The sequence below is a fragment of the Coregonus clupeaformis genome, chromosome 20, assembly GCF_020615455.1.
Source record: "Coregonus clupeaformis isolate EN_2021a chromosome 20, ASM2061545v1, whole genome shotgun sequence".
In the NCBI taxonomy this organism is placed as follows: domain Eukaryota; kingdom Metazoa; phylum Chordata; class Actinopteri; order Salmoniformes; family Salmonidae; genus Coregonus; species Coregonus clupeaformis.
The window spans coordinates 32,785,742-32,805,994 of NC_059211.1; the positions used below are offsets into that span (position 1 = coordinate 32,785,742).

The window sequence follows — 20,253 nt, forward strand, 5'->3', positions numbered from 1 at the left end:
TATTAAAATAAATCCGCGGACACCGGCGGGAACGGGCATCTCGTGTAGTCAGTGACCAATCCCGCGTCATGCTAGGCTTTTTTAAATTGACTAAATGCGGAGAAGTCAGCCACTGCTGCCCCACTGCCATGCGCGTGAGCCGGAGGAACTTGGAATTAGGTACACACCTCTCCTCTCCCGTTCCCCACGTTTCGCGCTGCGCCTGCTTGGACTGCCATTCTGATTTAACATGATAGGATTTAACATGAGAGGAACTGCCCTTTATTCACGCGGCGTCATAAACGGCTTTGGAACGTGTGCAAAAGGTTCGGTTCTCACTCACAGGTGAAGTGTCAGCTGCGCACGGGCATCCTCGCACCATGACCGGAGGAGTTCCCTCGATTCTCAGGGAATTATACAGACTGAGACTGGCAGAGTCAGAGAACCACAGAGAGGTAAGACTCGATGCATTGGGAGAGGATTGTGGGTGTGTGATTTTAGTCAGAGGATGGATAGCCACAGGTGCCGCATGCATCAGACCGGACGAAGAGTTGTAGGCTATGTGGATGACAGCGCGGAGTGTTTTGTTTGCTGTAACAATTGGGAAGGTTGGTCAACCTTACGCTTTACCATGGCGCACGGCCACAGTTGAATTCTACAGTGACAGAGCTGTCAGGATACGCAACCCGAAACAGCGAGAATAAGGAGACTGACTCACTGACCATGGGGCAGTCCCCGCCACACGGCGCGCTCTCACTGGGCACAGCTGGACCTGCTGCTTTTTCACTCTGTGCGCTGTCATTGAGAGAATGGCACACATATCACTATGACACACACACGTTGAGGTGCACCTTTGAAAAGCACACATGATGATTTGCTTAACTGCTGTTGGTATTCAGTCAGAGTAGCCTACAGTATTAGCTGGAGGAACTAACAAGGATGGACATAATAATAATAAGCCATTTAGCAGACGCTTTTATCCAAAGCGACTTACAGTCACGCGTGCATAATTTTTTTTTTTTGTGTATGGGTGGTCCCGGGGATCGAACCCACTACCTTGGCGTTACAAGCGCCGTGCTCTACCAGTTGAGCTACAGAGGACCACGAGGTATGAATACTGGGTGGCTATTATGTACATATATTTTCAGCAGTTTTTGTCCACAAGGAAAGTTGAGCAGCATCAAATCAACACATTCCGTTTGTGTGTCTAGCAGCCAGTTTTTAGCCTCATGCCTTCCTTCACATGTACCACACACTAATGTATTCAGAATGTTTGAGGGTGGGTCAATATAAAACAAACCTCATCCCCAGGCTAAACTGTAGAGAGAGCCGGCTGGTGGATGAGATTAATATACAACTAACTGGCCAGTCTCTCTCCTATAGGGGTTCAAGAAGCAGCAGAACATGCCTGGGCTGGTGGAGACTGGAGGAGCTATAGGGGAGATGCTGTAGTGTGTACCTGGAGGGGCTATAGGGGAGATGCTGTAGTGTGTACCTGGAGGGGCTATAGGGGAGATGCTGTAGTGTGTACCTGGAGGGGCTATAGGGGAGATGCTGTAGTGTGTACCTGGAGGGGCTATAGGGGAGATGCTGTAGTGTGTACCTGGAGGGGCTATAGGGGAGATGCTGTAGTGTGTACCTGGAGGGTGTACCCAGGAAATATCACATTTACATAAGTATTCAGACCCTTTACTCTGTACTTTGTTGAAGCACCTTTGGCAGCCTCGAGTCTTCTTGGGTATGATGCTACAAGCTTGGCAGACCTGTATTTGGGGAGTTTCTCCCATTCTTCTCTGCAGATCCTCTCAAGCTCTGTCAGGTTGGATGAGGAGCGTCGCTGCACAGCTATTTTCAGGTCTCTCCAGAGATGTTCGATCCTGATCAAGTCCAGTCTCTGACTGGGCCACTCAAGGACATTCAGAGACTTGTCCCGATGCCACTCCTGCGTTGTCTTGGCTGTGTACTTAGGATCGTTGTCCTGTTGGAAGGTGAACCTTCGCCCCAGTTTGAGGTCCTGAGCACTCTGGAGCAGGTTTTCATCAAGGATCTCTTTGTACTTTGCTCCAGTCATCTTTCCCTCGATCCTGACTAGTCTCCCAGTCCCTGCCGTTGAAAAACATCCCCACAGCATGATGCTGCCAACACCATGCTTCACCGTAGGGATGTTGCCAGGTTTCCTCCAGACGTAACGCTTGGCATTCAGGCCATAGAGTTCAATGTTGGTTTAATCAGACTAGAGAATCTTGTTTCTCAAGGTCTGAGAGTCCTTTAGGTGCCTTTTGGCAAACTCCAAGCGGGCTGTCATGTGCCTTTTACTGAGGAGTGGCTTCCGTCTGGTCACTACCATAAAGGCCTGATTGGTGGAGTGCTGCAGAGATGGTTGTTCTTCTAGAAGGTTCTCCCATCTCAAGAGAAACTCTGGAGTTCTGTCAGAGTGACCAACGGGTTCTTGGTCACGTCCCTGACCAAGGCCGTTCTCCCCCGATTGCTCAGTTTGGCCGGGCGGCCAGCTCTAGGAAGAGTCATGGTGGTTCTTAACTTCTTCCATTTAAGAATGATGGAGGCCACTGTTCTTGGGGACCTTCAATGCTGCATACATGTTTTGGTACCCTTCCCCAGATCTGTGCCTCAACACAATCCTGTCTCGGAGCTCTATGGACAATTCCTTCAACCTCATGGCTTGGTTTTTGCTCTGACATGCACTGTCAACTGTGGGACCTTATATAGACAGGTGTGTGCCTTTCATGTCCAATCATTTTAATTTACCACAGGTGGACTCCAATCAAGTTGTAGAAACATCTCAAGGATGATCAATGGAAACAGGATGCACCTGAGCTCATTTTCTTTCGAGTCTCATAGCAAACGGTCTGAATACTTATGTAAATAAGCTATTCCTGTTATTATGGGGTATTGTGTGTTGATTAATGAGGGGGAAAAAACGATTTAATCCATTTTAGAATAAGGCTGTAACATAACAAAATGTGTAAAAAGTCAAGGGGTCTGAATACTTTCCGGATGCACTGTATTTAATATTGTGCAGAGCTCTGTCCCTGTTCTTAAAATACGGCAATTATAATGATGCATATAAACATTTTGTTTGCAACCATACGTTTCATTTTTGGATAATTAAAACACATTCCGCTGCCCACCACTGCATCACATCCAGCACGGTTTTGCTAACAAACTAATTTGCATGTTTCATTTGAAAATAGCAAAAAAATTGTATACCGGTACTTTAATAACATGTTTATTCGTTTTCTTGAATACCCTTCTAAATAATTAATGATATGTATGCTGATTTGAATTTGAAAGGGTGGCCAGGACACGTTGGCCTGTCATTCAGGAGAACCTTAAGATTTGTTTTAAATGAAAAGCACAAAATAGATATTGACAGTGTTGCTATAGTGTTGTTATATGCTATAGTGGCGTAATTTATGGAACATTTCTGTGATATATTATTTCAGCTCATGAAACATGGGACCAACACTTTACATGTTGTGTTTATATGTTTGTTCAGTATATTTCAGTGGGGAATGACTGTCCACTGGAGTGTGGTGTTGAACTTCGAAGTTCCGATTCCGTCGTTGTCCACTTGTTATTGTTATTTATTAGGATCGCCATTAGCCGCAGTCTCTCTTGTAGAATAATAAAGGCATTGCGCACCAGTGCTTCAGGCGTATCTCACGAGACCAGAAATGTCCATTCATGCTGATTTATCGTTCTGCTGTGGGAGTGAGATTAGGCAGCGCGCGCGGAGAGGAAGTCAGTGCAGAGGCGTTCTGCTCCGCTCCAGAAATGCCCATTCATGCTGATTTATCGTTCTGCTGTTGGAGTGAGAGCAGGCAGCGCGCGCCGAGAGGAAGTCAGTTCAGAGGCTTTCTGCACGGCTCCAGTACAGTACCACACGTTCTGACCTGCCGCCTCAGGACTGCCGACCACAATATTCTCTACATTTACAGTCTACACTAAATCAGCTCACATCGGGAGACCAACCTGTGAAACAATTCAACTGCATCCCAAATGGCACCCTATTCCCTTAATAGTGCACAACTATTGACCAGAACCCACGACCAGAGCCCTATGGACCCTGGTCAAAAGTAGTGCACTATGTAGGGAATAAGATGCCAATTGGGATGCACACCTTATTTTACAACTGTACTGTGGGAGGCTGGCAGGTGCAGCTCATTGCTTGCCTGGTTCTAGCCCAGCCTGAGCGACAGTACACAGCACACATGAATGCCTTTTAGTCTGTGACAGCAGCACAGTATGATATGGATGAGAAAGCAGAGGGGATATTCTAAAGGAGGAGGGGAGAATTAACATAAATAGAGAGATTGTAAGTGAGTTTGGACATAATGACAGGAGAGAATTTAGTGCTTTGGAACATTTGGCTTGGGTATCGAATAATCAATTACAGGTTGATGTCAATATATTAGCCCATATATCTTAGCCTGAGTAATCTCCCACTGCCAACACACACACACACACACACACACACACACACACACACACACACACACACACACACACACACAGGGTTAGGTGATAGAGTACAAAATAAGGAAGAGGAATGAACAGTTTGTGTCCAGACCACCAAACAGCACCTGTTGATTGTTAGTTATATATAGTAAGTCAAGCAGTGCTGTGGTGTAGTACGTTTGTTATCATGAATCTTTACTGCATGTGGTGACTTTGTCAAAGAGTGAAAGGGCCGATGGGGCTTCAGTAAACAGACCAGATGTAATAGCAGCGATCAGAGATTCAGCACCAGTCAATTGTTTTCTGTTTTTACTAATGACCTTCCACTGACCTTGAATAAAGCCTGGGTGTCTATGTATGGTGACGACTCAACAGTGTACATGTCGGCTGCAACAGACAAATAAATAACTGACACCCTTAACATAGAGCTCCAGTCAGTTTTAGAATGGGTAACTAGCAATAGGCTGGTGATAAATATCTCAAAAAATGAAAAGCATTATTTTTGGGACAAATCATTCACTCAATGCTAAACCTCATTTAGATCTATTATTGAAAAATGTGGCAATTGAACAAGTTGAGGAGACTAAACTGCTGGGTGTAACCATAGATGGCAAGCTGTAATGGTCAAAACATATAGGCTCAATGGTTGTTAAAATGGGAAGAGGTCTGTCATGATAGAGCGTTGCTCTGCCTTCTTGACATCTCAGTCGACCAGACAGGTCCTACAGGCCCTAGTTTGTCGTACCTGGACTACTGCCCAGCTGTGTGGTCATGTGCGGCAAAGAGGGACATAGGTAAATTGCAGTTGGTCCAGAACAAAGCAGCACGTATCACACTTAGACGTACACGGAGGGCAAGTGTCAGTAACATGCATGTCAATCTCTCCTGGCTCAAAGTTGAGGAGAAATTGACTACCTCCCTATTGGTCTTTGTTCGAGGTATTGATGTGTTGAAGGTACCGAACTGCCTGTTCAAGTAGTTGGCACACAGTTCGGTACATTGGCATCAGTACAACACAAGACAGGCAACCAGAGATCTCTTCACAGTCCCCAGGTCCAGAACAGAGGCTGGGAAATGCACAGTATTAAATAGAACCATGACTACATGGAACTCGCTGCCACTCCAGGTAACTCAAGCTAGCAAAAAAACGGATACAAAAAACGAATAAAAACCCCCACCTTACTGCACACAGGGGACTGTGAAGAGACACAGCCATTTTATACAGTATATCTTGTATTGTAATTTGCACTGTATTATGTATTAGACCTAGATAGTGTGTATGTACTGATATGTAGGCTATGTGACGTTTTAAATTGATGTAGTTCAGTTCTTGTCTAATAAAGTTCTGTACTATGTCATGTTTCATGTGGACCCCAGGAAGAGTAGTTGCTCCTTTTGCAGTGGCTAATGGGGATCCTAATAAATAACAACAAATGGACAACGACGGAATCCGAACTTCGAAGTTCAGCACCACACTCCAGTGGACAGTCATTCCCCACTGAAATATACTGAACAAAAATATAAACACAACATGTAAAGTGTTGGTCCCATGTTTCATGAGCTGAAATAAAATATCACAGAAATGTTCCATATGCACAAAAAGCTTATTTCTCTCAAATTTTGTGCACAAATTTGTTTACATCCCTTTTATTGAGCATTTCTCCTTTGCCAAGATAATCCATCCACCTGACAGGTGTGTCATATCAAGAGGCTGATTAAACAGATGATCATTACACAGGTTTACCTTGTGCTGGGGACAATAAAAGGCCACTCTAAAATGTGCAGTTTTGTCACACAACACAATGCCACAGATGTCTCACGTTTTGAGGGAGTGTGCAATTGGCATATTGACTGCAGGAATGTCCACCAGCGCTGTTGCCAGAGAATTTTATGTTCATTTCTCTACCATACGCCACCTCCAACATCATTTTAGAGAGTTTGGCAGTACGTCTAACTGGCCTCACAACCGCAGACCATGTGTAACCAGCCCAGGACCTCCATATCTCTGGGAGGGGGGGGGGAGAGAGAGAGAGATTATATTCATGGAACAGTAATTATATGAATTACTGTACGTTGTCCCTTTGGTCTGTGTGTTTTCTTTTTAATTGTGTTTGGACAGCCTCTAACGCAACATATCAATTAATAGTCAGAGAGACAGACAGAATGCTCACGTGTTCACCTTGACAAAGGTATCATTTGTTTGAGGCATGCGTGTCGTTTAGATAAGCATGTCACTCACTACATTCTGTTTCAAATACCAAACCAACTGCACCGCTGACAGGGAGCGCTTTTGATCCAGGCTGCTCAGCGCTTGATTGCTCTGTTTTGAACAGTTGTTGCATTAAGAGGGTTGTGTGCATGTGTGTGTGGTTTTTCTTTAAGGGTAGTATAGTAAGGGGTGTCAGTGATCACTGAATATTTTATGTGGGTATTTCATGCTCTTACCATGCTCTGTTCATTATATTAATTCAGATAATAGTTTTTAATATGTAATGCGTTATACTGGTATACTGCATATTCATTGATATGAAAGTATAACCATCCATTTAACTGAGAACCGGGTGAGGCAATTTCCTCTGTTCTCTCTTTATCTCTCTCTCTCTCTCTATCTCAATTCAATTCAATTCAATTCAATGGGCTGTACTGGCTTGGGAAACGTGTTTACGTTGCCAAAGCAATTCGAATAGACCAGTGGTTCCCAACCTTTTTCGGTTACTGTACCACCAACTGAATTTTGCTCTGGCTGGAGTTCCCCTGAAGTACCCCATCATGTGCATTTTACCAGTAAGCCTATGGCCTCATGAGTCTTCTCAAGTACCACCTGTGGATTGGCCAAGTACCCCAACTGGAATAGACAATAAACATAACGGGAAATAAACCATCAGAAATTAACAGTAAACATTACACTCACAAAAGTGTTTTAATAATATTGACAATTCAAATGTTACAGTATTGGCTATGTACATTGTTGTAACAATGTTCAAATAGTTGAAATATAAAAGGGAAAATAAATAAACAGATAAATATAGGTTGTGTTTACAATGGTGTTTGTGCTCCACTGGTTTCCCTTTTCTTGTGGCAACAGGTCACAAATCTTGCTGCAGTGATGGAACACTGTGGTATTTTACCCAATAGATATGGGAGTTTATCAAGATTGGATTTGTTTTCAAATTCTTTGTGGGTCTGTGTAATCTGAGGGAAATACTGTATGTGTCTCTAATATAGTCATACAGCTGACAGGAGGTTAGGAAGTGTAGCTCAGTTTCCACCTCATTTTGTGGGCAGTAGGCACATAGCCTGTCTTCTCTTGAGAGCCAGGTCTGCCTACGGCGGCCTTTCTCAATAGCAAGGTTATGTTCACGGAGTCTGTACATAGTCAAAGCTTTCCTTAATTTTAGGTCAGTGACAGTGGTCAGGTATTCTGCTACTGTGTACCCTCTGTTTGGGCCAAATAACATTCCAGTTTGCGCTGTTTTTTTGTTGATTCTTTCCAATGTTTCAAGTAATTATCTTTTTGTTTTCTCATGATTTGGTTGGGTCTAATTGTGTTGCTGTCCTGGGGCTCTGTCGGGTCTGTTTGTGTTTGTGAACAGAGTCCCCGTACCAGCTGTCTCGCTCTCTGTCTCCCTGTTCTCTCTGTCTCTGTCCTCTCTCATACTATCTTTATCTGTCTCTCTCTTGCTCTGTCTCTCTCTTTCACTTTCTCTAGCTCTTACTTTCTCTCTCATACTCCCTCTCTGTCTCCTAACTTTGTCTTCCTCTGTTTCTCGGTCTCTCACACACTGACACACAAAAGCCCCGGCTGCTAGGTCAACGCAAGAGAAAATCAGGCTTATTTTTCTTCCATTGAAACACCATGGGGCTATTACTATGGGACTTCACAGGTCAAGACACACAGGTTATGTATGTATTCCCTCCACATTTAGTGAGAGTTACCAAAGGCATTTATTCATTTTCATGGGGGCAGTATTACTTTCTATCTGGCTGCCTTAAACTCTTCTCCTCATCTTTCTCCATCTCTCATGCTCAGTCTAGTTTTTCATTGAGGTAGAGTCAGGAGTGTTAGTCAAGGCTCAGATCTAGTATTATCAGGTGAGTCGCTGTGAGGTTTTTACACCTTTCACAATCCCACAGAAATCTCCCTCAAAGCACAGAGCAGGGGAAAGATGCTACAGAGGTGCGACTGTGACAGGAAGCTTTTTACTGGGTTTGAAAATGAATATTTCTGTTTGTATGAAATCGGTATATATGCATGGTGTGTGTGTGTATTCACAGTATGTTTGTGTGTATTCACTGTGTGTGTATTTACTGTGTGTGTGTGTGTGTGTGTTTGTCTTGTCTCAGATGGGCTGGCTAGCAGATAACAGCACGTTCCACTCCAACATCCCTGAGGCTGCTGACCTGGTGGTGGCCATGGTCTACTCTATATTTGGTAAGTACTACTGTACCCCAGAGTGTGACATGCATGTGTGACAGGAGGAGATTGGCTTCATTAATTAAGGGAAGATCTGAGTTAGCCAATCAGAGGCTCAGAGCTCAATTTCCCCCTCAGTCCACTCAGGAGGACACATGTTTCTACTCTGTTGGCCATCAGGTGTGTGTATGTGCTTTCATGCTTGCCTGTAATAGTTTTTTATTCCAGAGGGTCTTTGAGTCAGTTAGTAATGGAGTGAGCCTGTTTAACATTAGTCACACTTACATGATCATTGGTTAGTAGTTCCTGGTTACGAAGTTGAAGTTTTAATTAATTTTGCCTGTCCTTGAACAAAACAACAAATCGTCTCCTGGTGACTCAGTGTGTGTGTGTGTAGAACCCCCCTCTGAAAATCAACCTCTAGGTTCAGTCTTTTTAACCCAGCCACCGGCAGCACGTGCACACCTCACCCTCCACACACTGAACACACACACACAGCTTTCTGATCAGCAGGTTTCTGATGTTATTGTTAAGTGCTCCATTTACACCATTCACATCTCTCTACCTCTCTCTTTTGCATACACGCACGCATGCCATTCACTTAAACTGAGACAAGGAAACAGTCAGTCATTGTTCTGAGGAAGAGGATAGTTGATTCATAAAGATGTTTAGTTGATCTGTCTGTATCTACTATCAGACCAGTATTACTGAATGAATTAGCCACATTTTCAACTGCTTTGACTGCCTGCAGATGACGATGATGATGATGGTTGTGCTTGTTATTATCACACTCTTAGACAAACAAAAAGGTGTGATGGGTCCGTTCTGAAAAAGATGTCGCATAAAGCTTTCTTCATTATTCTATTTTTTTATTATTTTCACTGCATCCCTCTTGGCGTTTTTCCTATTTTGTTGCATTACAACCTGTAATTTAAATTGATTTTTATTTGGATTTCATGTAATGGACATACACAAAATAGTCCAAATTGGTGAAGTGAAATGAAAAAAATAAATTGTTTCAAAAAATTCTAACAATAAATAACGGAAAAGTGGTGCGTGCATATTTATTCACCCCATTTGCTATGAAGCCCCTAAATAAGATCTGGTCCAACCAATTACCTTCAGAAGTCACACAATTAGTTAAATAAAGTCCACCTGTGTGCAATCTAAGTGTCACATGATCTGTCACATGATCTCAGTATATATACACACCTGTTCTGAAAGGCCCCAGAGTCTGCAACACCACTAAGCAAGGGGTACCACCAAGCAAGCGGCACAATGAAGACCAAGGAGCTCTCCAAACAGGTCAGGAACAAAGTTGTGGAGAAGTACAGATCAGGGTTGGGTTATAAAAAAATATCCAAAACTTTGAACATCCCACGGAGCACCATTAAATCCATTATTAAAAAATGGAAAGAATATGGCACCACAACAAACCTGCCAAGACTCACGGACCAGGCAAGGAGGGCATTAATCAGAGAGGCAACAAAGAGACCAAAGATAACCCTGAAGGAGCTGAAAAGCTCCACAGCAGAGATTGGAGTATCTGTCCATAGGACCACTTTAAGCCGTACACTCCACAGAGCTGGGCTTTACGGAAGAGTGGCCAGAAAAAAGCCATTGCTTAAAGAAAAAAATAAGCAAACACGTTTGGTGTTCGCCAAAAGGCATGTGGGAGACTCCCCAAACATATGGAAGAAGGTATTCTGGTCAGATGAGACTAAAATTGAGCTTTTTGGCCATCAAGGAAAACGCAATGTCTGGTGCAAACCCAATACCTCTCAGCACCCCGAGAACACCAAGCATGGTGGTGGCAGCATCATGCTGTGGGGATGTTTTTCATCGGCAGGGACTGGGAAACTGGTCAGAATTGAAGGAATGATGGATGGCGCTAAATACAGGGAAATTCTTGAGGGAAACCTGTTTCAGTCTTCCAGAGATTTGAGACTGGGACGGAGGTTCACCATCCAGCAGGACAATGACTCTAAGCATACTGCTAAAGCAACTCTTGAGTGGTTTAAGGGGACACATTTAAATGTCTTGGAATGGCCTAGTCAAAGCCCAGACCTCAATCCAATTGAGAATCTGTGGTATGACTTAAAGATTGCTGTACACCAGCGGAACCCATCCAATTTGAAGGAACTGGAGCAGTTTTGTCTTGAAGAATGGGCAAAAATCCCAGTGGCTAGATGTGCCAAGTTTATAGAGACATTGAATTCGAAACAGCATTTGTAGGGAACAACCGATGAGCAGCAGGTGCTTCTAATCAGGATTTTCACTCATCTACCAATCAGGGATGTGGCTTTTCTGGTCTACCTGTATACAAGTTAGTCACAATTGCCTTAGGTGTCTGCTCACTTGGATACATTATATAATTTCACAAGATAGATTGGTTGACAGAACAGGAATTTAAGTATCTTTCTGTCCCAAAACCTACAGTTTCAATCCTTTATGGTCTAAGGTTCACAAATAAACCACATTAAGACCTATCATTTCAGGTAATGGCTCTCTTACCGTAAAGTCCTGCAGCACCCCTTGAAAAATCAGAATAAATCAAACATATATTTAAAAAATTAAAATGCTAAAGAAAATACAAAATATGTGCACTGGGCCTTTACTGGTATTAGCGGACCGATATAGATGTCTGTAGCATGGGCAAAAACATTGTTTCAGCATCTCTACTTTGGCAAGAAAGGTAGTTGTATAATTAAGAACAGTATCTTGCAGGATTCAATAGTTGGAATTGTAAGAGTTGTAGCCCTGTCCCTTTCTCTGCTATTGTCCTTCTAATGGATCCAGAAAGAACAAAACTCTGTCCTCAAACATTTACATCAAAGGTGCAAAGTTATGGGCAAAGACACAAAACATCCACATCAAATTACATATTTTCCTTTACCAAATAACATGGAAAACAACCACTTTTTGTGCGGTATTAATTTACCATCCTTACAAACCACAATGTAAATGCACATTACTGTATTGTACATAGGTTGGTCATCTAGGTTTGTACCTGTAGACTTACCATCACCATAAAGAAAAACAATGCACAATACAGTAATTGAGTACATTGAGACATTAAGTGGTTTGTAATGATGTGATGTGATGTGGCTCAGTTGGTAGACCATGGCGCTTGCAGCACTAGGGTTGTGGGTTCGATAAGAGCATCTAGTAAAAGGGATGAGTTGCATTTGCAAAGTATTTCAAGAAACTGGAAAACATATCAAGCAAGTATTTTTTATATTCCACAAGCATTATCAGCTTAACTGTTTTGTACAGATAATTATCAGACTCAAGTTACAAATGCTGGTAAACACTCAAATACAAATACATTTAGTTTTTAAGTTTTTACCTAGTCCACTGGGCCTTTACTAGTCCTGTATTAGCGGACTGATATAGATATCTTTAGTGTGGGCAATTTTTTTCCCTTTCTGCCTGTGTTCAGTTGAACGTTGATTAGTGTGTGTGTGTGTACACAGAAAACAGATTAAACTTAGTGACTAATCACCCCTTTGTCTCCAAGTGTTAATTGCGTTAACCTCCCATAAGGTACCTAAACACAATAATAATAATAATAATAATATGCCATTTATCCAAAGTGACTTACAGTCATGTGTGCATACATTTTTACGTATGGGAGGTCCCGGGGATCGAACCCACTACCCTGGTGTTACAAGCGCCATGCTCTACCAATTGAGCTACAGAGGACTACAACACATGTGTATCTCTCAGTACCCCTTAAACATCCCCTGGCATGTTGATTAGTGTAACAATACGGCTTTATTAAAGGAACAGGCAGCGTTTAAAGACATAATCCCCCCTCAGACAGCATGCAGGAAAACAATACGCTCGAGATTGATGGTGGCTCAGAGAGCTCTGTGTGGGCAGGACTGGCTGGCTGACTGGCTGACCGACTGACTGGTTAGACAGCAGGCTGGTTGACTGACTTGCTGGCTGACTGGCTGGCTGATTGTGGTTGGACTCTAAATCAGATTATTGTGAAGGAGGGCCGGGTTCCCTATAAAGTGCTACTCATCTTGGACCGCCTCCAGATTTGTAATGTTTTTTAATGTGTTTGTGTTATGTATGATGTCAACTCAATAAAGGTTTTTAAAGTAACATTTTCCTCCCTCTCCCTCCCTCTCTTCCCTCTCTTCCCCTCCATCTCTTCCCCTCCCTACCTCCCTCCCTCCCTCCCTCCTTCCCCCAGGTGTGTGTTCTCTGGTGGGTAACACCATACTACTCTATGTCTCCTATAATAAGAAGATTCTGCTGAAACCAGCAGAGTTCTTCATCATTAACCTGGCTGTCAGTGACCTGGGCATGACCCTTAGCCTCTACCCCCTGGCTGTGACATCTAGTATCTACCACAGGTTGGTTAGATACAAATACATACACACGCACATGCATATTAAACACATTCATACACTCACTCAGCTGATTTAATATCTGAGTAATAACACTCTCCCTCCCTCCCTCCCTCCCTCTCCCTCCCTCCCTCCCTCCCTCCCTCCCTCCCTCCCTCCCTCCCTCCCTCCCTCCCTCCCTCCCTCCCTCCCTCTCCCTCCCTCCCTCCCTCCCTCCCTCCCTCCCTCTCCGCCTCTCCCTCCCTCGCCGCCTCTCCCTCCCTTGCCGCCTCTCCCCCTTCCCCTCCCTCTACGCCTCTCCCCCTTCCCCTCCCTCTACGCCTCTCCCTCCCTCTACGCCTCTCCCCCTTCCCCCTACGCCTCTCCCCCTTCCCCTCCTTCGACGCCTCTCCCCCTTCCCCTCCCTCTACCTCCCCACCTCTCCTCTCTCTCTCCCAGGTGGTTGTACGGTAAGACAGTGTGTCTGGTCTATGCCTTCTGTGGAGTGTTGTTTGGTATCTGCAGTCTGACCACCCTGACCATCCTCAGTACTGTGTGCTGCCTCAAGGTCTGCTACCCACTCTACGGTAAGACCACAGCACCGCTGACCTCAACATGACCATCTAGGATCCACACTATGACAATCTCTTCTTGTTGTTATTTTCTTTGACCAAACTACGACCGCTCTACAACTGTCTGACCACATGACAACAAGACCATCTATACCTGTGACTGTTTCTGTGTTTCTGCAATATGAATGCATTATGGCTCTTTTGACTGCATAACCATTAAACATCACTGTTACTGATTCTTACCATACTATGGCTGACTGTGTATGATCCCCCCCACAGGTAACCGGTTCAGCCCAGACCACGGTCGTATCCTGATAGTGTGTGCGTGGGCTTATGCCCTGGTGTTTGCCTGTTCCCCTCTAGCCCATTGGGGTGCATATGGCCCAGAGCCCTATGGCACGGCCTGCTGTATCGACTGGCAGGTTCGTCTCCTCTTACTTATTATTTGTTCTGTCTATTACTTTTTTCATGGAGTCTTTGTTACTATTCAACACTTTAGATTATTATTTTTATATATAGTGGTCAGTGGAACCCCAAAGGCTATGAATTAATTGTTTTGTACATTTTAACTTACTTTGAAAATGTGTCAGATAATCCTGTAAGTCGCTAAGGGCTATTCGACACAAAAATACAAATCATCTTTCATTAATTCTACAGCGGTCCAACCGGGACGGTGTGGCCAGGTCCTACACTGTGGCACTGTTCCTCTGCTGCTACATTCTGCCCTGCTGTGTCATCACTTCCGCCTACTCACAGATCCTGGTCACGGTCAGGGAGTCACGGAGAGCAGTGGAGCAACACGTCTCACAGCAGACACGCATGGGGAATGTACAGACCACCATAGTGAAGGTAACGGTATAGATGCACACACACACACGTAATTAAAGATGGAATCCGCAGTAGGGAAACAGTGCCACTGTCCGCCCCACCTACGTTGTTATTCTTTTAGATTTTTTGACGAAGCGGAGGTGAGGAGCATCGCGAAATGATGTGCGAGGGAAAGAAAACTGTGTTCGGTGTTTGCAGTAACTTCTTTGTTGTTGTAATATCCGATGTGGTAGTTTCACCATTATGGATTCCAGCATTAAACTAAATGTCTGCTGTCCCGTGTGGCTCAGTTGGTAGAGCATGATGCAGTATGAAGATACTGTAGTACTGAATAAAGATTAAGAAACATTTAATCTGGTCTGACGGTCATCTCGCGCTGAACTGCACATGTCCATGCCACCAAGGCAAAGGCACTACTGTGATATAAAGTAGTTTTTGACGAAAATGAAAACATGTCAGTTTGTCACTTTCTCAAGGTTGGAGTAATAACATGTTCAGCTACTTCAGACATTGGCTTGAATCTACATTGTGCCTTTAGATTTTGAGAAAATGAACAACTAAGGAATAATTGTTCACTTCTCCCATTGACTTTCCAAACCCTTGTCTGGTCTGTCGGCTTCGCGAAGCGTTCACGAAAGTATCGCGATGTTGGGCCTCTGGGTTTAGAAACTCTATGGCGTTAGTCAGACTATTTCCTCAATATGTTTCAACTACCTGGCTCAATGCAGCTACGACACTCCAATCACTATGCAATAAAGGCTTCTCTCCAGAAAGGACAGAACAGTTTAGCTTTACCTTATTATTATTATTATTATTATTATATTATTATTATTATTATTATTATATTATTATTATTATTACCTTTTAACGGTCCCAGACTGGGCTGGGTATGCAGTAGCTTTGTCTCTCTTTGAAAACTCATATTTCACATTTGCAGCAAAGAATACATTTCCTTGACACCTAACTCAGAACAGAATTGTCAAACTGTACCAAGACTAATAAATCCTTTATGTAAATAATGGTCATTTCTCTCTCTCTCTCCCCTCTCTAGCTCAGCGTGGCGGTGTGTATTGGTTTCTTCGCAGCGTGGAGTCCCTACGCCCTGGTCTCCATGTGGGCAGCGTTCGGTCACATGGACTCCATCCCTCCGATGGCGTTTGCCATCCCTGCCATGTTTGCTAAGTCCTCAACCCTCTACAACCCTCTGGTCTATCTGTTGCTGAAGCCCAATTTCCGCCACCTCCTGTCTAAAGACCTTCACTCCCTCCACAGGGCCTGTGTTCTTCAGTGTCGCTGTGTCCGCCACCTCCGCCGCTTCTCCTACCGCTCCGTCCTTGCCGTTACGCTACGCTGGCTATGCCCGCAGGGATCAGAATCAAACTCCGCCCCCAATGTGGTGACCACTGCTGCCACGGCCCACGCAGTGCTATGCTCCTCGCAATGCCCCTGCGAGCACTGCCAGGATACGTTTGAGTGTTTTAAACAGTATCCGAGACGTTGTCATGTCAACGTCAACACTGTGCAGCTCTCACTACAGGACAGTATGTCTCCTGTTGTACCCCATGCACCAGGCCCTCCCGGACCCCCGGTTAAAACTGCACCCCCTGTTCCCAATGCCAAGAGCTCAGAGATAGACAGTCTAGAGATCACCTTGGAGACAGTCCCCTCCCACTACAAGGCTGCCGGACCCTGAGAAACACACAGAGACCTTTATACACACACACACGTGAACGTATTTCCTCAACATCAATGTCTTAAGACGAAGATCTGGGTTTTTTTAACGAATGTCTGTAAAGTAAATCTGTGCCAATTTCTAAATCAAAAGTGAATCAAAAGTGAATCTATTAATATGAGTTTATTTTTATATTAATGTATTTTTATTTATTCATTAGTTAGTTGTACTGTATGTCTAATTGAATAGGTCATCATGTTGCAACAGGTTCTTAACCCTTTAACCAGTACAACTTCACCCAATCAGATGAGAGCAGAGGTAGACCTCAAACAACCAGATCAGAGTTGAGGTGCACCTCAACCAATCAATGGCAATCCCTTTATGAAGAGAATTAAGATGATCAAGACTGGTTTAAATTATAGTTTACATATTTTCTAAATCATATTGTTTACAGTAGATATTAACAGTATTGGTGTGTTGTTGTTGATGATAAACCTTACTCAGAGAGAACAAACAAAGTTCTGAGCGAAGCTGTGTCTGACACCTGTCTTTTTCAACATTGATCTTTTAGTCTCTCAGACACTGCTTTCAACATGTCCCTGTTGTATACAAAAGATTATCATGAAACGTGTAAAATCAATATGCAAGTTTAGAATCTTTATTTACAGTACATATGCATGGACAATTAACATATTTCAATTCCTCAAACAAACATGAATGATCATACTTTTCCGGATCATTATTTTTCCAATGCTGTTTTCTGGGGGGTTGGGTCCAGGGTTTGTTGTTTCTCTCCAGTGGTATGTGTGTACCAAACAGTGGCATGGCCCAGGCTGGTCACAAGAAAGAACCGTCGATTTCGGACGTTTGAAAAGGTCCTGAGGACGTCGATAAATCCCTGTGTGTGCGCGAATCCCCCCAAAATAAAAAAACTATGGCACAAAACTGGGCTCAAACTCACGAGGCTCAGAGCACATTGCTTAGACCACTGCAGTTCACAGTTCTTTAGCAAGCCGGGAGAGTACTCGATGATACTTAATGGAAACAGCGCATTGTTTTTAAGTATTTTGTTTTAAGCCTTCCCAAAACTATAGCCCTTACCTTAACCACTCGAAATTAACACCTAAACTTAACCGTTTGAGCTGTTTCTGTTTTAACCCTGTAACCATGCATAATTAACCCTGTAACCACGCAGAATTAATGGGTCAAAAATCAACGTTTCGTTTTTGCAAATTCCGAAGTGAAACTATGAGATCAGGTTGGGTGGCCTCAAAATATATTGATAATTTTTACCAAAACTTGCACTGACAGTAAGACTTTTTGTAACAAATGTCCCTTTCTATTCAAATGGCACTGCTTGGATGCTGGACTCATTTTGGAGAAGATGAACATGCGCAGGTAATCTACTTTTTGAAGTGAATGTTTGACAATCAGATGAAAACATCTCGACTAGATGTGTTCATGACACATTAAAAGGTAATACATTTTTAGTTAAATTACATGTTTTTACTATAAAGCCCATAAATAATTTTTGTGCGCGCGCAAGTGCGTGCACACATAGAAGACCACCGAATGTCACGATATAATTCGCACTCTGGATGGCACTTTCAAGTGATTTTACTGCTGTATGCTAATACCCTTATATAAAATCTTGACCTTTAATGCAAATACTGTAACTGATTTATGATTTATTTAAACTGGGAAATGTACCAAACCTAAGCTGAAGCATTTAATGCGTTGAACCATCATAATTATATTGAAAAAATCCACCTTGATGCCATTAAACATTTTCTGGAAATGCCACTGGTACCAAAACATTCAAAACATCTGAATTGAGCCCCAGACTCAAGAATCCTAACTTGAGATCCACACTCGTAGAGCCACGCTCAGAGCATGCTGACCAAACTGGCTATGCGTGTGCGTCCGCCATTGTGCGCATGTTGATTTTGTCTATCCCAACCAGACACATTCATGACACACAGGTTAAAATACCAAAACCAACTGTGAACCAACTATATTAATTTGGGGACAGGTTGAAACACACATGAAACATTCATGGACATTTAGCTAGCTAATTTGTCCTGGGAGATAAACATTTGGTTGTTGTTTTACCTGAAATGCATATGTTCCTTTTTTTGCTGGATCTTTATAGCATTTTGACCCATTTTGAGGCACACAAAATTGTGTGTTCTCTACTCCGACATTTAACCCACAGATAAAAGGGGAAACCTAGTTAGTTTTTAGTTTGTTTTCTTTGATTCATCGCTCCTCATTCATTCTTCTTCTGTGGGTTTTATATGGCGGTTGGCAACCAACTTTAAGGTGCATTACCCCCACCAACTAGACTGGAGTGTGGACCTTGTTCATCTTTCAATTACCCATGTGGGTTAGTATCCTCCTAAAAACCAATGAGTAGATGGGAGAGGCGGGACTTGCAGCGCGTCCAGTGGCGATTTTAGCATGTAAATCTTGGTGGGGCAAAAAATATATACAGTGGGGAGAACAAGTATTTGATACACTGCCGATTTTGCAGGTTTTCCTACTTACAAAGCATGTAGAGGTCTGTAATTTTTATCATAGGTACACTTCAACTGTGAGAAACGGAATCTAAAACAAAAATCCAGAAAATCACATTGTATGATTTTTAAGTAATTAATTTGCATTTTATTGCATGACATAAGTATTTGATACATCAGAAAAGCAGAACTTAATATTTGGTACAGAAACCTTTGTTTGCAATTACAGAGATCATACGTTTCCTGTAGGTCTTGACCAGGTTTGAACACACTGCAGCAGGGATTTTGGCCCACTCCTCCATACAGACATTCTCCAGATCCTTCAAGTTTCGGGGCTGTCGCTGGGCAATACGGACTTTCAGCTCCCTCCAAAGATGTTCTATTGGGTTCAGGTCTGGAGACTGGCTAGGCCACTCCAGGACCTTGAGATGCTTCTTACAGAGCCACTCCTTAGTTGCCCTGGCTGTGTGTTCGGGTCGTTGTCATGCTGGAAGACCCAGCCACGACCCATCTTCAATGCTCTTACTGAGGGAAGGAGGTTGTTGGCCAAGATCTCGTGATAAATGGCCCCATCCATCCTCCCATCAATACGGTGCAGTCGTCCTGTCCCCTTTGCAGAAAAGCATCCCCAAAGAATGATGTTTCCACCTCTATGCTTCACGGTTGGGATGGTGTTCTTGGGGTTGTACTCATCCTTCTTCTTCCTCCAAACACGGCGATTGGAGTTTAGACCAAAAAGCTCTATTTTTGTCTCATCAGACCACATGACCTTCTCCCATTCCTCCTCTGGATCATCCAGATGGTCATTGGCAAACTTCAGACGGGCCTGGACATGCGCTGGCTTGAGCAGGGGGACCTTGCGTGCGCTGCAGGATTTTAATCCATGACGGCGTAGTGTGTTACTAATGGTTTTCTTTGAGACTGTGGTCCCAGCTCTCTTCAGGTCATTGACCAAGTCCTGCCGTGTAGTTCTGGGCTGATCCCTCACCTTCCTCATGATCATTGATGCCCCACGAGGTGAGATCTTGCATGGAGCCCCAGACCGAGGATGATTGACCGTCATCTTGAACTTCTTCCATTTTCTAATAATTGCGCCAACAGTTGCTGCCTTCTCACCAAGCTGCTTGCCTATTGTCCTGTAGCCAATCCCAGCCTTGTGCAGGTCTACAATTTTATCCCTGATGTCCTTACACAGCTCTCTGGTCTTGGCCATTGTGGAGAGGTTGGAGTCTGTTTGATTGAGTGTGTGGACAGGTGTCTTTTATACAGGTAATGAGTTCAAACAGGTGCAGTTAATACAGGTAATGAGTGGAGAACAGGAGGGCTTCTTAAAGAAAAACTAACAGGTCTGTGAGAGCTGGAATTCTTACTGGTTGGTAGGTGATCAAATACTTATGTCATGCAATAAAATGCAAATTAATTACTTAAAAATCATACAATGTGATTTCCT

At 43.5% G+C, this 20,253-nt stretch overlaps 1 protein-coding gene across 1 annotated transcript; it reads left to right on the top strand.

Moving 5' to 3' along the window:
* The first annotated feature begins 349 nt into the window (after positions 1–349).
* opn7a (opsin 7, group member a) lies at positions 350–16,817 on the top strand. Its single transcript, XM_041838602.1, has 7 exons — positions 350–434; positions 8,803–8,890; positions 13,080–13,242; positions 13,675–13,802; positions 14,067–14,209; positions 14,445–14,636; positions 15,667–16,817. Exons 1-7 carry the CDS (start codon positions 360–362, stop codon positions 16,306–16,308), a joined length of 1,431 nt encoding a protein of 476 aa, XP_041694536.1. The 5' UTR covers positions 350–359; the 3' UTR covers positions 16,309–16,817.
* The last annotated feature ends 3,436 nt before the right edge of the window (positions 16,818–20,253 follow it).